At 40.8% G+C, this 16,404-nt stretch overlaps 1 protein-coding gene across 2 annotated transcripts in view; it reads left to right on the plus strand.

The window, feature by feature from the left end:
* mta1 (metastasis associated 1) overlaps positions 1-16,404 on the plus strand; it is a 34,225-nt gene continuing 17,821 nt past the window's right edge. The window contains exons 1-3 of one of the 2 annotated variants that reach the window (XM_083543671.1): positions 1-155; positions 9,321-9,388; positions 9,963-10,056. In XM_083543671.1, the coding sequence (XP_083399797.1) occupies positions 128-155; positions 9,321-9,388; positions 9,963-10,056 (190 nt within the window). In that variant the 5' untranslated portion in view covers positions 1-127. The remainder of the gene's footprint in view (positions 156-9,320; positions 9,389-9,962; positions 10,057-16,404) is intronic. The other variant, XM_083543672.1, reaches the window with a different exon arrangement.

The following is a 16,404-nucleotide window of genomic DNA, read 5'->3' on the forward strand; positions in this document are numbered from 1 at the left end:
AGAACGCGGACTGCTCCGCTTCGTATTGATCCAGCCACCATTTTCCAGCGCGCTGAGCGGCAGCAGCGGCAGCGACGGCGGCAGCACGCAGCCCTTACCTGGAGACACCAGGAGCGAGGGGGCAGTCATGGCAGCCAATATGTACCGGGTTGGAGGTAGAGAGCACGTTTTATTGTATGGTTTTAGTGATTTCTTTTTTTAAACATGACCGATGCTAGCAGCTTTTGCTCTGTCCTTCCTCTTTATTTTGTTAAAAAAAAGTGGCGTGTGCTGTGCGTGTGACTGGAGGATGAGGATGAGGATGATGATGGTGACTGTGAGGAGGAGGAGGAGGAGGAAGAGGAAGAGGAAGGAGTCTAGTTTCGGGACCCCATAAATCCCTATTCTTTCTTTTATTTTTTTACTTTAACCGAGTGAATTATTTTAGCATGACGTATGTAGACTTATTAACAAGTTTGTGTTTATTAAATAGTCTCCGGCGGTTGTGTTACCGACGGTAAAATCCTTTTTTGTAAAGTTTTTGTGCAGTATGGGGCGCTTTTCTTACTGTTCAGTGCTCAGGCTTGGCGGAAACACTGCTAGTGCTCAGCCTTTGGCTTTGACTAGCTAGCTGAAGACTGACTTCAAGATCTGAGAGACACAATTCATTAAGATGACTCGTGAAGTGATACTTTTCAATCAGCCGAAGTGCTGGGAGAGTCACCTAGTATACACACAAACAAACACACACACACACACACACAGACAGAGAGAGAGAGAGAGAGAGAGAGAGAGAGAGAGAGAAACAGACAGCCTGTAGAACAGTGAAGAATCTGGTCATGATGATCTACCCCTCAGATATCTCAATTGAGAAATGGAAATTTGAGAAACCATGTCTTGTCTACAAGCCTCCTGTATGTTCATCCTGATCAGAGACTCTTCATGATCTTACCCATAGTCAGCAATGAAGACGGGATGATTTCACTAGTTCTGGGTCGTACGCTACTTCAAATCGTCTTGCCCTCCGTGTAGGATGAGGCAGGATCATTTGTGTCTCGATCATTTCTTTTATTAAAGCCGTGAGCATGTAGTGACTCAGAGGAGAGAGCTCTGGACTACTAATTTAAGAAAAGGTTGCGAGTTTGAATCCCACGATCGCCCCTGGATTCTGCTCAGTTAAACTTGGGTAAACACGCATCTGCCGAACGAGGGAACGTTAAATCGAGTCTGGCTTTGACACTTTGCTCCTCACAGACCCCTACCCAAGACTCTTTGCATCCTGCTGTCTGCTGCTTATGATGATGAAGGGGTTTGTAATGAGCAGGTAGACGTGATGGTGCTGAGGTGTTGTGCAGCACATGGACGCCTTCACATGTATTGAAGGTGCAGTCCTGTTTATTTTGTGTGTGCCTCGGCGTTCTTTAATAACTATCTTTTAAAAGACTAAATAGCACCACTTCTTTACCCCTAAACGAAAAAAAGATTTCTTGTATTAAAAGGTTTTCATATATAATTTTCAAGTCAAGTCAAGAAGCTTTTATTGTTATTTCAACCATATATAGTTGACACAGTACACAGTGATATGAAACAACGTTCCTCCAGGAACCCTGGTGCTACATTTACAACATAAAGATAGATAATTTTTAGATAACGTATGGATTTTTCCACTATTGTAGTTATGAACCAGCGTTTCTATTTTCGATATGGTCTCGGTATCAGAGCTTCGAGTATCAGTTCGTTATAAACCCGATATCGATGTCTTCTTAGTAACCGAGCTAACTCCCTGCAAATTTCTGTTGCTAGGTTATGCAAACCCGGCACAATGGGGGTGTACTTTGAGGCATTTGCGTCGTGTCAGTCGCCATCACAGTTCGGCATCAAACGGCATTGGACAGATTAGAAAAGATCTCGAATACGCTCCTTATCTGTTATTTCAGGACTTGTGTCAGGATGATATCAGCCTGATAGTGATGCTCATTATCACATTCATGGTGGTGAATGTGACTTTGGGGAATGGGATACGGAGCATGCATGTAGACGTTGCACTTAAGCAGATAGATGCGGTGTTAATTCAGGTGTAATGGAGCTCTGCACATGGCATATGTTTAGGTGTAAAGGGATCATATTCTGTGGCTTGAGTATGTACGAACGCATCTAGTTTTCAAAGTAGCATTAAATTCACTCATGAAAAGCCTTTGTTGTTGTTTTCTCTCTTTGTAGATGTTTTTTATTAGATTTTTATAAAAAAAAAAATTTATATATAAATGATATATTTTATGCTGCAATCCCACTTTCTTTCTTTTTTTAAGTTTCCGATATCCAAGCATTGAGTATCAGATTTGACTTGATATAAGAGGTACTTTTAGTAACTAAGTCGACGCTCCGGAAGTTTCCATTAACAGGTTATGCAAAACGAGCACAATGGAGCCATGTCAGCATCTCACTTACATGGTGTAAAATATATCGGTGTACAGATTAGGAAAAAGCTCAACTACAATTTTTATTTAGTATTTCAGGAGAAATTTCAGGGTGGTGAACGCTCTAATAGCAGTGCTCACACTCTGACATTCATGGTGGGGTGAGACATATGGACCAGTGGGACACGGATTCATATAAATTTAGGATACGAAGCTCCTCTAGATCATCATGGTGACGTTTTGTGTTTAAACGAAATCTAGCAGAGAATCGGCTCCCGAATCAATTGTCGGTATCGTGTGCTGATCATCGCGGAGCGGTTTTATATCAGGACTATAGAGAAATCAGATAAATGCGTTCCTGTCATCAAGTGCTCTATCAGCAAATGCTCTTTCATTGTGGGTTTGGCACATTACTCCTTTATCAGTGTGCTGCTCTGGTGAAGGCTTGGGAAAGATTGTAGGGTGAATTGGGATATCTTTCCACTTTTCTCCCAGCGTTTGCAATGTTCTGTGTAGCTGGGGCTGTAAATGGCCTCAGGCTGTTTGACCATTAAAGAACCTCTACGGGCCACTGTACCTTCAGCTTCTGCAACACCTGATACATATTGATGACTGCTCTCCCCCCCTCGGGGTTGATGTTCTTCCATGTTCTGCTGAACAAGAGCGTGAGATTCAGTAGCAGAATCCGACCAAATCGGTGTATTCTAAACTTTTTAAATTAATGCATTTTAATTTTTTACTCAACATTAGAATTAAGCATGAGGTCATTATTAGTAAGCAATCTTTTATTTTATGGGTATTATAATAATTTCATTAGCTCCACCTTCCAGTCAGAAGAGGCTGCCTATTTTCTAGCAGCAGCATAAAGCCTGATTCCTCATACAATCCCTAAAACACGGTTTGATATTAGCACATTGTTCACTTGGACTCATTAGAAGAGATACACGGGACATTTTAATACATAGTCTCTGCTCGCTCTGCGGGGATGCCTGCTGCTCGTCAGACTGCAGACAGAACACTCAGTGAAGATTGGCCGTCCGTGCTTAATTCCTTGAAGCTCTCAGTTTGTGGGTAATGTTGTTTACAACTTGTAGCGCTTGAATTTTAATGTAGAATGCATACTACTAAATGGATGCATTAGTTGGAGCCTTCTGTGTGTAAGCAAATCCTAGAATCCAAAATTGCTAATAATGATTAATATGCAACTAATTATGCGTGCCTGGCCGAAGTGTTTAGGCAAAACAGCCCCGTTTACGCCTTTCCTAAGGCTGAATTACTGGAGATGCCCAAGGTAAATCTGCGCCATCAACCGCACAAAGGCGATTTCCCCCTCCTGAACAGTGAAGCTTTGCATCTGAATGCCGAGCTATCATTGAAAAACAATGCCTTGGAGAGTGAAGACGAAGCTCGTCTCGTTGCTCTCTTTTCTTCTTTGTCTTTACCGCACACAAAGGCAAAAAGGTAGCCTTGCGGAATTTCCTCTCGCAGAGCTCATTGTGCTGCTTTGGCTTCGTTTGCCTTCTCTTTGAGTTCAGGTTCACCCGAAACTCCAGCGTCGACCAGAACGTGGCAAGAAAATCTTTAATAAAAACAAGAAGCCCAAAGCTGACCACAGCGATCAAGCGTAGAAATGAAGGATATATGTCGAATTACATGTCACGTCTCAGGCCGCCTGGAGATTAAGGCCAAAACGACAATAAGAAATTATGACTCGATCCTCTCCTTTTTTTTTTTTTTGTCATTTGCTCATCAGACCTGCCTTGATGTGTTCTGGCCCTGGGAGCACTGAAGAACTTTAATGTTTAAAAGCCAGTGGAGCTGCGACGCTTCAGAGGACTCCCAACATTCCCAGGGCATCCTGCCAGCTATAATATACACATCCCAAAATCTTTTGTTTAATACCACCTAGACTTGCTTTATAACATTCACAGTAGAGAGCCATTTCAGGAGCTCCGTGGCAAAGACTTGAATTTTCTTTTCTGGGACAAATTCCATTTGCAACCTCCAATCAGTGACACAGCAGCTCAGTTTTCCTGAGCACATATGGAGTGTGATGTGCATAAATATTTGTAGATATCTGTGTAAGTACTATGCTTATATGGACTAAGATCAGACCCTCTAAATTGTTACCTGGCAAGGTACCTGGGGTTAAAGCTTTTAGCTTTCTGATCAGAAGGTTCAAGCCACAGTGCTGCCACCATTAGGCCCTTAACCCTCTCTGCTTTGAGATGCTGTATCATAGCTGACCCTGAGGTCTGACCTCATAACCTGAAACTCGTGAAAGAGTTTTGGTGGACTCCATTGAACACATGACAAATTAATACTTTCTTTCCAGCGTCATTTCGTCAGTGAGGTCAAGCCATCTGATCTGTTACTTCCTTCCCATACAATGCTGTCTACAAAAGGTTTGCAGTGTAAGAATAAGATCCTTTTTTGCACGCGTTTACCTCTTGGTATAGACACTCGCCGATCAATTCGTTAGAAACACAATCAGCCAATCACGTGGGAGCTATACAATGTCTAAAATAATGCAGATATGGGTCAGCAGTTTCGAGAAATCTTCACATCAATCATAAGAACGGGAAAAAAGTGATCAAGTATTTCTATAATTGCTGATCTGGGGGTTTTACTCACAAAAGTTTATCGGGTTTACTAGAATAGTCGAATAGTAAAAAAAAAAGTGACCGTGGGCAGCAATGCTGCAGATGACAGAAGTCACCAGAGATTTACCAGACTGCCTTGAGCTAACAAAAAGCTTTTGTATCTTTGATAATCATTCTGTTGGATTATGGTGAGTAGAAAAGCATCTCCGAATGCAGAGCACTTGATATCTTGCTGTGGATGACTAAATGAAGAAGACCATGTCGGTCAAACACTGCTGAATGCCACATCCTTTCTGAGTGTGATTGCTTACCATGTATATCCCTCTATGGCCAAAACTGTATCTTCTAGTGGCCTCTTCCTGCATGCACTATTCACAGAGCAAACCGGTGTACAGTTCTGTTAATAATCTGCCAATGTAGAAATGGTGTTCAATTAAAAGCAATTTCAACTGACAATGCTTCAATTTGAAGTCTGCAAAACATTTTCACTAATGGAAAATATATATATATTTTTTAGTGTAAACAATTATTTAAATCTGAAAATATAACAACGAAACAACAACAAAAAAATCACGATGTTAGATCTTGATATCACAGCAGAAATTTGTATATCGCAGGTATTTGATATTGATATCAAAGCGAAAAACTAATTCACAAATCGGGCTTGAAATACAAGACCGTTATTCCGAAACGCATTTTTGATGTTCTTTTCAGCTTCTATAGATTGGATCCCTCTCTTTCCATAGGCTGACTGACTTGCTGTAGCTCACGCCAGGATGCTTTGCTCAGTGGCCGCTCTCCTCAGCTCCTCCCAAATGCTGCTTATCTCACTAGTACACTCGAATGATTGTCAGTTGAGGCACCAACTTTTATCATCCATTCAGTAGTTTATTTTTTTTTTGTCTTTTTTTTTTTCTCTCCTTCCTCCTGGCTGAGACGCTTGATTTAAGTCTGTTCATTCATTCATTTATTTATTTATTTATTTATTTCCCAGTCTTGACAATTTCACTTCTCCCGTTTCCTCTTCTGTTTTTGCCCTCACTTTCTAGGTGGTGTATTTTTGTCTCTGTGTGTGTATGCGTAGAATGCTGTTGACCCTGTTGATACAGAGGACACAGATGTTTGCGTTTTGAGAATGCTGTAGCAAACCGATGTAATTAAACTTGAAAACGGGCAAAAAAAACACTCACTGAGTGAGGCACTGGAAATCTGTGTGTGTGTGTCGGAACATAAGCTTAAACGAACAGACATTGCCATAGTAACCGTTGTCCCTTGGAGCCTAGTCTAAATGTCCTGAGGTGTGGTCTGAGCGTTTTCTTTTTACTTAAACCTGTGCAAGATGTGGCCAGGTCAGTAATTATTTTTTTCTTTCTTTCTGTCTGAATCGTTTTCTCTCTCACCCCTCAAACTTTCTTTCTCCCTGGCTATATATGTCTCTGTTTTTGTTTAGTTTCTCTCTCTGAATCTCTCTCTCTGAATCTCTCTCTCTGAATCTCTGCCTGTCTCTCTACTCCACTTCTCCACACCTCTGGCCTGGTTAGATTCAACTTGTCTTTCTCTTGTTAGGGCTCAGCAACCTGCACATATTGGATCCAAGGAAATTTGACTGCACTGTGATGTCACCCACTGTGCTTGGTGCTGATTGGTGGTGCGTGTAGGTGGGGGCTTATCCGACGCTGTGGGCGCAGACATGCAGGCTATGATGGTAGGAAGACTGGCACGATGAGCCGTGAGAGACAGTGGCATTGCCTCAAGTTTCGCAGCTCCTCACTTCGAGACACACTGGTCGCTCATGAAAGGCTCACGCCTATCTGAGTCCACGCCAGGTTTTGCTTTGGGCCTCAAAGCCTGGGGTAGAAGTTGAGCTCATTTAAAAAGGAAGCAAAGCGGTGTGGTCTGCACTGTCTCTCAGGCTTTGACACGAATAGAACTGCAATTGGAGACAAAACAGACTATTTATGTGTTTGTGTGTTCAGGCATCTTTGAGTTCTTGGTTGACGTTTTAGTAGAAGTCAAACTGCACATGCCGAATGCTGTGCATGCTGGATGGCGTTACCATGGTCCCGTGGTAGATTTCATGTAAGCAATGCTTCTTGTGGCTGGATAGACTACGCACCATTTTTATTTTAAGTGTCTTGAGAATTTTTTTTAAGGTTTTAAAATACTCTAGTTATATTTGCAAGGTATCAAGCACCAGAAATTTTAAGACGTTTAAACTGTTCTGTGTTCATGAATGAACAAAAAAAGCTCGTAGTTTGTTTCTCCACTTGGGCTTGATGGAAAATCTAAAAGGAAAAATCAAACGAACGTTTAGTCAAAGCAGGTGTACGTTATTCAGTGCAGGCAGAGATGCAGCTTTCCGTCTCTGTCTTTTTAAATGCGCTGATTTTCCAGTTTTCCATCAACTTCAGAGAATTTGTGCACTTGTGCAGCACTCTAGCAGGGTCAGTGTCGGTGTGTTCACCAGTGTTCTTTCCGCCAACAAAATCGAAAATAAATTTTTTAGACACTGGGTGAAGTGCCATCCTTAAATTGCGTTTTATGCAGACTAGTGCGGGACATTTTGAATCACTTTAGAGTCGAGTGCTTGAACACGTCGACACAATGAACTGTTGATGCGCCGAATTTAAATTAGTTTGTTTTGGCGCGGATGCCAACATTCTCCAGCTTGTGTCTAACGTGTTTAACAGGCCGGAGAACAAAACACACAGATTAGATAATAAACAGAGGATTGAAATGTTCTTACACTTGAAATGACCAGAAGTCATGCCTTTGCTCTGTAAATTGCTTTTGAGGTTTCTGATTAAATTAGATCATATCTGTGGGGTTAGGAGATTCACCGAGCCATCTCTGATGCTGAGAGACACGTTCTAGCACAGCGGGGTGAGATTTTGCTCTTTCACCTGGTGCTCAGTAAGTGTCACAGTTACACCTGTATATTTAGTTATTGTTATGCTTCTGTAGAAAATGGCAGCACATGATATCCTTCATCGCTCTATGTTTTTGGATGATTTACCAATCTTGCCGTAGGCGCGTTGGGATGCAGCTGTGAATGTGTATTTTACTGAGTAAGGCCAAAGTATAGCTTGGGTCAACCGGCCCCATTATTGCCTCGTGAGGTAGACCGTGATGGCACTATGCTAGAGTTTCACATCACAGAGGCGGATGAATCATAAACTCATTAGCCAACCCATCAGCCGAGTGAAACACCACTAACCCTAGGAACTTGGTTTCAATAGTAGTGGGTCACGTGATTAAACCCAAAAAGGCAATAAGATAGTTAGAAACAGGAATATGTGTCTTGCACCACTATGGTACATTTAAGTGAACTGGAGTGGGCTGTGTTTAAACAAGTCATATAAAAACATTTTATTTTTCTGATTTGCTTTTTTTTAATTTTTTTTATTAATTAATTATTTTTTTTTATTACAGGGAAAAGCAACCTTGATGCATCTCTATTTGCAGCGTACTTTAACCTATTAGTCTGCTGAGCAGCTATAAATAATAATAACAATAATAATTAAAAAAAAAATAAAAAAAAAACAACAACTGATGGCTCAGACACAGTCTGGTTGTCCTGGCTGTGCTGGATACTGATTTGTCTGCTCTTGCATCATGATGCAAAATTAGCTATAGGGCTGTTTTATTGTGTCAGGAGTTTTCTCTTTGGGTGAACAATCAGCCAGACCTTTATTTTCCTTTTGTGGTAGTAATGGTTGCAACTCGAAGGCTCGTGTATACCATGTGTGAGGTGAACTTTGTGTGAGGCCCTGTGAGCAAGTTTACGTCCAGAAACCGCACCAAGCCTGAGGCCTACAGGGGCATCCCACTGAGCCATAAGCTCACACACCGACCCACTGGGCCTGGATTAAGTCCAAAGGCAATAATGACTGGAGGAGAAACGGAAGGGGGAATAAGGGGTATGGAATTATATCGGCCGAGCATGGTCTCTATGATCAGATGTGTTCATTTAATTTATTTCTATGTTTTGTTCCATTGTTTGTGTTTGAAAATTGACTACAACTACATGGGATCACAAAGGCAATATACTAACACGACCCCTGTAGTATAGGGTATGTAGTGGTATATCACATTAATAAAAGAAGGCCAGTGATGCTTCAGTGTTAGAAAGCGGGCTCGGTTGGCAAATTTGTGCAACCTGAAAGTATGTTTTTGAACTTAAAAGTAAAATAAAGTACTATATATTCACTATGCAAAAACGTAAGTACATTGCCTGAAGTTCACCGCTGTAACGAATGGCCTTTAGTGTGTTTAATACCCCAAATCTGATGCCTTTTTTCTCACGCTTTTTTCTTTGCAGATTATGTTTACTTTGAAAACTCCTCCAGTAACCCACTGCTCATCAGGAGAATAGAGGAGCTCAACAAGGTAAGTGGAAGTCCATGACTTGCCCTTGAGAGAGCGTTGCAAATTCTTCCGCAAGACTGAATGTTTCATGCGTCGGTCTGTCCAGACAGCCAGCTTTCCACATCTTTCAATTATTAGAGTCTCTGTACTCTGTCTTTTCTTTACGCTTTCCCATTCATCTTTCTTGCTTCTTTTGTAAGCAAGGCGGCAGTTAAATCAGCATTGAGCAGGGCACAGCAGGGGTTTAAATTTCTCATTGTGACCTGATTTCTTACCTGTATGTGTGGCTTTTTTTTATGTACAGTAATTCCCCGCTTTGCCGCGGTCCGAATCTCACGCCTCGGTTTATCGCGGAATTGCATTTGCCACATAACTAATTTGTTTGACTGATTTTCCCGGTCTCTCGCGGATAGCACCATAGACTAAAAAATTCAGAGGGAATTGTTTTTATGGAGTTTTATGTTGAAATAATGAAATTTATGAATAATAATAAAAAAAATTAGTAATTGTAAATTTACATTTATTTATTATTTTTTTTATTTTTTTTATTTAAACTCTGGTGGCCAAGTTATGCAGCATCTCATGTAATTTGCAGACGGCGAATGGGAACGTGGAGGCCAAAGTGGTGTGTTTCTACCGACGTAGGGACATTTCCGCCACACTTGTCGCCCTTGCAGACAAACATGCACGTAAGTAATAAACATGGGACCTCCTACCACTAGTCTCCTCAGATCCTCTGCATTCAAGTTGCAGCACAGACAAAAAAGGGAGAAAATGCATTAAAATATTTACTAGGGGTGCAACGGTACACAAAGTTCACGGTGCGGTACGTACCTCGGTTTTTTAAGTCACAGTACGGTTTAATTTTGGTACAGTTAGTGGGAAGAAATGCGAAACATAAAATTGCTTATTGTTTTTTTATTAGTTCATTAATTTTGCGAGTGCGACGCAGAGACTAAACTAAATTGCGGTCCGCCACTTAATATGTTTGTGAGGGAACTTAGATTTGATCAGTGTTATTCAAGTAAAATAAGATTTGCGTTCAGCGCAGGTGCCCCTTGCCTTGAAAGTCCTGTACCGAAACTGTTTGGTACAAACAAGTGTACCGTTACAGCCATAATATTTACTATGGGAATAAAACACAGTAGGGCATGCTGATCTAGTTAAACAATCCACATTGAGAGTGTTATTTTTCTTTGGCAGCATATCACCAAGCTTTTTATTTCTCTTGTAACACCCTGATTAACCTCTGATTACAGTTGTAATTACGTTACAGTACATTTTAATGTAGGCAAACTATTTAAAAAGTTAATTCCTATTCTTAGTTACACTGTAGAAGCTGTAAACAGCCCCTCGTATTAGACACAGTTTTTTATTTGATCAAGAAAGACTGTTTACTGGTTAAAAGGCAAAAGTGCTGACACTCAAAACTCCGTTTGACTTCCACGCATGTTAATCATCACCACATTATGTTGAGCATCCGCCATACAAGTCTGTATGGAAAAGGTTCTTTTTACAGAAACAGTATTTGAATGATCAGATCACATTAATGTCAAATAGTCACTTGTGTTCTATCTGGAACTGTTGTCCATGTGGCTGTTCTAGACAATTAATCCATACCCTCTGACCAATCAGAGTCAATCATTTAGCATCATGGTGTAGTATAAGCTTTATTATTATCTTTGTTTAAGTGAATTACTTTTCAGTAAGGAGCTTAATTTGTAGCCGTCGTGTGTATAGACCGTGTGTGTGTGTGTGTGTATAGACCGTGTGTGTGTGTGTGTGTGTGTGTGTGTGTGTGTGTGTGTATAGACCGTGTGTGTGTGTGTATAGACCGTGTGTGTGTGTGTGTATAGACCGTGTGTGTGTGTGTGTGTGTGTGTGTGTGTGTGTGTGTGTGTGTGTGTGTGTGTGTGTGTGTGTAAATAGAAAATGCTGTTTCCCGTGACTCTAGAACTGGTTAGATCGATTGTGGATGACTGCTTCAGGAAGCAATGCTTCACTGCCAAGGCTTTTCATTGCATCACTTCCAAACTGCTGACCATGCAGCTCACATTTGTACTTTTTGGAATTTTAGAATATAGAGTGAAGGTGTTCTCTCGCCCCCCTGTTTTTACATTTTAAAAGACAAAACTTCGAGCATTGTGTTCAGCACAGAACTGTTGAGTATGGCATTTTCATTTTTTGGACAAGGAGCTTTTATTTTTTGCATAATTCTTGTTTTAAACTGTTTGCACAGAGCTTTGTGATAATTTGACTCAAATAGTGTAAACTATTTCGTTCGGCACTGGAATGATTAGAACCGTGATCTGGGATGAGAATATCCAGTTTTTCCTCTCCAAAATGGCTGTTACAGGATTGAATCGCTAAGTCACTAAGCGTGTTCGGGTGCTTAATACGTGTGGCGGGGCTCGGCGGGGTGTGAGCAGCTGTCAGAAGTGTTGGTGTTAAATTAGTATAGGCTGGTGATTGTGTGTGTGTGTGTGTGTGTGTGTGTGTGTGTGGGGGGGGGGGGGGGTATGTATGTATGTTATATAATTTGTGTGTGTGGTAGAGAGAAAGGAGGGAATGTACATGTATAAAAGTAGCCCACACTACATAAGTTTGGTCATGAAGCAGTGGGATTGGTTGTTCACATAGACCACACAGAAGCATTAGGAACATGGTGTGTGTGTTGGGTGGGTTCATGAATTGTGGGCCTCTCTGCAGTGCCAGCAGTCTCTCTGTGGACGTTCAGACATTTGCAATATGTGAAAAATGCATGGCAGGAATGACTGTGGACCACATGGGTGTGAGCTACATCCTGACTTTGCTTTAGCAAGAAAAGAAGAAAGGAGAAAAGAAGAGAAAGAGAAAGAAAAAGAAATGAGAAGTTAGTGAGTCAGAGAGTAGGAACTTTTAGAAGAGTCCCAGAGAAAAGAATAGTGAAGATGAAGTATGAGAAGCAGAGTGATGGAGTCCCTATAGTATAAATGGACACTAAGAGAGTTTGAAAGCATCTGTATGTGAGACCTGGAACTACTGGGTCTCTTTTGAGCAGTCTGAGTCAGTGTATGTGCACACACTCATAGATGACTCAGAGATGAAATATTTTGTTCTTGGTGATGCTGGCTCCTCCTTGACGGAGCCTGAAGCTAGGGAGATGTGCCGTTGCCCTGTTTGCGCATACAAGTGTGTGTGGAGACTGAAAGAGCAGGACTTGACCCTGAACTGAACTGACCACTCCCTGTAATCACCTCGCCCACTAGGTCTGAACTCATCTTGTACTTTCTGCTCAGACTCGAGATTAAACTGGGTTTAGGAAGGAACAGTTCTGAGTCAAGATAAAATTACAATATGTGCCTATGTCTCTTTGTGTTTTGTCTATTTATTTATTTATTTATTTATTTATTTATTTATTTATTTATTTAAAATCTTTTGTAAGAGACCCACAGCATGAGAACAGGTAAACATAATGCATCTCAGGGCTGTTCTACTAGACTCGTTGACAGACACAGAACTGCAGGATATCTCTTTCACCTCACCCTGACGCATCATAGCCACATTGTAAAACTAGTGCTAGCCAGGTTTGACTAAAGATTCGCTCTGCATCATGTTTACATCACTGCAGAGAATACAGCTGACACGCACATGGAATCTGCACCTAGATGAAATTGAATATCTTGCCGGATGATTTTAATCATTCTGAAATTGCCCAGGATTGCAAAAATTAAATAATATTAATAAATAAATTACAAATATTAAATAAGAAATATGGTTGTATAGGATATCTTTGTTTCCTGCATCGTGTTGCAGCACGAGAATGCCCCTGTGCATGAAACGAGGTCCATGAAAACAGTTTGCGAGTAGAGTGGAAGAACTCGAGCATCCCGCACACAGCTCTGACCTCAACTCTGCTGAACACCTTTGGAATAAACTAGAAAACCGACTGCACCCCAGGCCTCCTCACCCAAAATCAGTACCTGACCTGAAACTCTTCATAGCAATGCTTCAAATTCTAGTGGAAATCCTATTCCAAGCATATTCACTACTTCCTTAGGCAACATTTTATTAAAAATGAATTATATAATATATTAGTCATTGTATATAAAATGTAATAATATATGATGTTCATATTATTACAATTATTATAACACTATTAATGGGCATGCGAGTCTTTCAGGTGCATTTTGTGGATGTCCTGGTGGTAGACGTTCATGGCTCAGCTGTTTGTTTTGGAACTGAGAGCATGTCACGTGTAAGATCATCAGCAGAGCCCAGCATATATATCAATATTCTGCTGTTCTTGAATAGACTATGCTATGATTAGAGCAACATTTGTTTTCCACTAAATTAAGCAGAACTGGATAACGATGTGCAACCCGTGGCATTGCATCGCACTGCGCTGGTCATGACAAAACGGACTACGCCACAAAGCTGTTTTATTTAGCTTTATAGGGCAACAGAAATAACTGCAGACATGCTTTCAGGAGCTGCCAGGAGTGAGATTTAAAAAAAGAAAGTCTCACCTCTCAAGTAGCCCGACAGAAATGATTGTTGGAAAAGGAACATATTGGCATTACTGAACGTATTTACAATGTTACAGATATTCATAGCTGGAAAAGTAAATGAGCAGTGTTCTCTTGTGTCTCTCAGCTGACATAGAGATACTAGCTAATTGCTAGACTCTGTAAGCTTATGTATGTAGAAGAGGGCAGGTTGCTCTTTCCTCAGTGTGTTGTGATGCCTGTTATTACCCATGATTACACAGTTCCTCTGCACGATTTACAATTTGATACGATGTTGAATGTAGACAATATCAAAATGAATATTCATGTTTCAGTTGGCTTCATGTAGTCTGAAATATTTTCAAGTCTAACAAACGCAGAAAACAAGCTGCATTGGAACTTAACATTGGGAAAAAAAAAGTGTCCTTTTATAAGGTTGCTTACTTTTTTTTTTTTTGAGCTTCTGTACTCTGATGGCAATTCAGCATGCTTGATTGACTAGCGCCAGTTGGGAAGCAGCTATGGGTGTATTCGCAGATCTTCAGTGGCGGCATATTGAGCACATGATGAGATTTGACTCCTCAGCTAATTACCAAGTGAGTTCATTTGGGTGTGTAATGTCTAATTCAGGCTTTGTCAGGAGTACGTCTGAAAGCCACCTAAAACGAACTGTGGACAACCCTGAACATAGGAGGATCTTAGCTGTCCATCACACAAGGAGGCACAAAGTAAACATCAGTGATTGCTGAAGGTGCATATTATGTTGCTAGTTTTTGTCTGTAGCCTCATCTGACGAAGATTATTGAAACTGTCTAAATAGGGAAACTGTGTTGTTTATAATTACTTTTAATGAGTGAATTGTGTGAAGCAGACACATGAACTAACTTGCCCCATATTACATTCACATCCCCATTATTTGGCAGATGCTCATAGAAACATGCTTTTTAGTCTGGATTAAAACATACCCTGACGTATTAAATCATTATGATTTTAAATTAAACCTTAAGTTCTTGGTAACTTTGAAGAACCATCGCCAAGCATTGAAAAGATTAGCGCATACTTTTAGGTTAGTTGTAACATAAGTGTTTGTTTAGTTCAAACGTGTTATAAATCTGAATAAATCACATTCTGGAAATAAAAATGCAGCGTTTCTCTCTGTTACCTGGTTGATTATAACAGTTTACTTACTCACTCTAAAACAAACATTTAGGGTTTTATTATTGGCTATATGGTATTATTGGCCAAAAGTATTGGGCGACTCTCCCAGCCATATGTGGTTATTTCCCAAACCGTTATTGCAAAGCTGAAGGCACACAATCGTACACGGTGTCTTTGTCTGCATTAGCATGAAATTTTCCCTTCACTTGAACTAGAAGACCCAAACCTGCCCCTGTGCACAAAGCAAACTCCATGAAGATATGCTTTACATGGGTTGGAGTGAAAGATCTCCTGCTATTGAGCTCTGACCTCAACCCTATTAAACACTTTGGGATGAACGTTGACTGCACCCCAGGCCTCCTCACCTCACCTCCATCAGTATCTGACTTTACTGACACCCTTGTGTCTGAATGAGCACAAATCTCTACAAGCGCATTCCAAAATCTATTGGATCATCTTTCCAGAATAGTGGAAGGAATTGTAAGAGCAAATTGGGACTAATGTGGAATTCGATGGTTAAAAAAATCACTTACTATACTTGACTCTGTGTCTGCACATTTTTGGCAACATTGTGTATTTTAGACCTGGATACTCAAACTGTTTCCATCCAGGGACCCCTTTAAAGGCAAAATACATGTCAAGATCTCCATAAGTAGAAATGTCTATATAATGAAATAATCCAGCTGAGTGTGCATAATGATACTGTCAATAATTCGAACCAGAGCGCTTTTCATTCCTGAGCCTTCCACTGACAGGAGTTAGGTCCATATTGGCATGATTTATAGCTATGTGTGTCTGTTCATTTGGTAATGTAAATAAAATACAGGCCTAATGACTATATATTACACCCATATCGAGATCCTTTGTTCCAAAACCGCTTCTGTGTGCGCAAACCTCCTCCTGGTCCCAATCCTCCTGAATGTACTGTATGTGCAGAGCATATACATGTTCTATATGAGTAGATGCATTGTAGTGAGATTTAGGAAGAAGGTCACAGTGTAGTTTTAAAGATGCAAGTGAGTTAGTATGCAGCGTTGAAGCTCTTGTCAGTTTCATGTTCCTTATTCCCCTTTTGCTGCAGGGCAATCACCGAGTACTCCATTTCTCTCTGAACTGCATTTCTGAGTAGCCCTGACTAGTGGACAATCCTGAACTACAGTACTTGAATAACTGTATAGTGGTGTGTGTCTGTGTGTGTCTGTGTCAGTCAGGGCAATTGTCCAGTAATTGAAGTCCTGTATAGATGATCTGGTTCATACTGCACTAGTGTATTTGGCAAGTGGAATTGAAAGTCAAGCTTGTTCCTCTGTGTGGTGTCTCTCATGAGCCTCCATTCCTCCTCAGTGAGTGTACACACCTCTTCCTCTCCCCTCTTCTTCCTCCCCTCGCTGC

Source organism: Silurus aristotelis (genome assembly GCF_946808225.1).
Source record: "Silurus aristotelis genome assembly, chromosome: 6".
NCBI lineage: Eukaryota > Metazoa > Chordata > Actinopteri > Siluriformes > Siluridae > Silurus > Silurus aristotelis.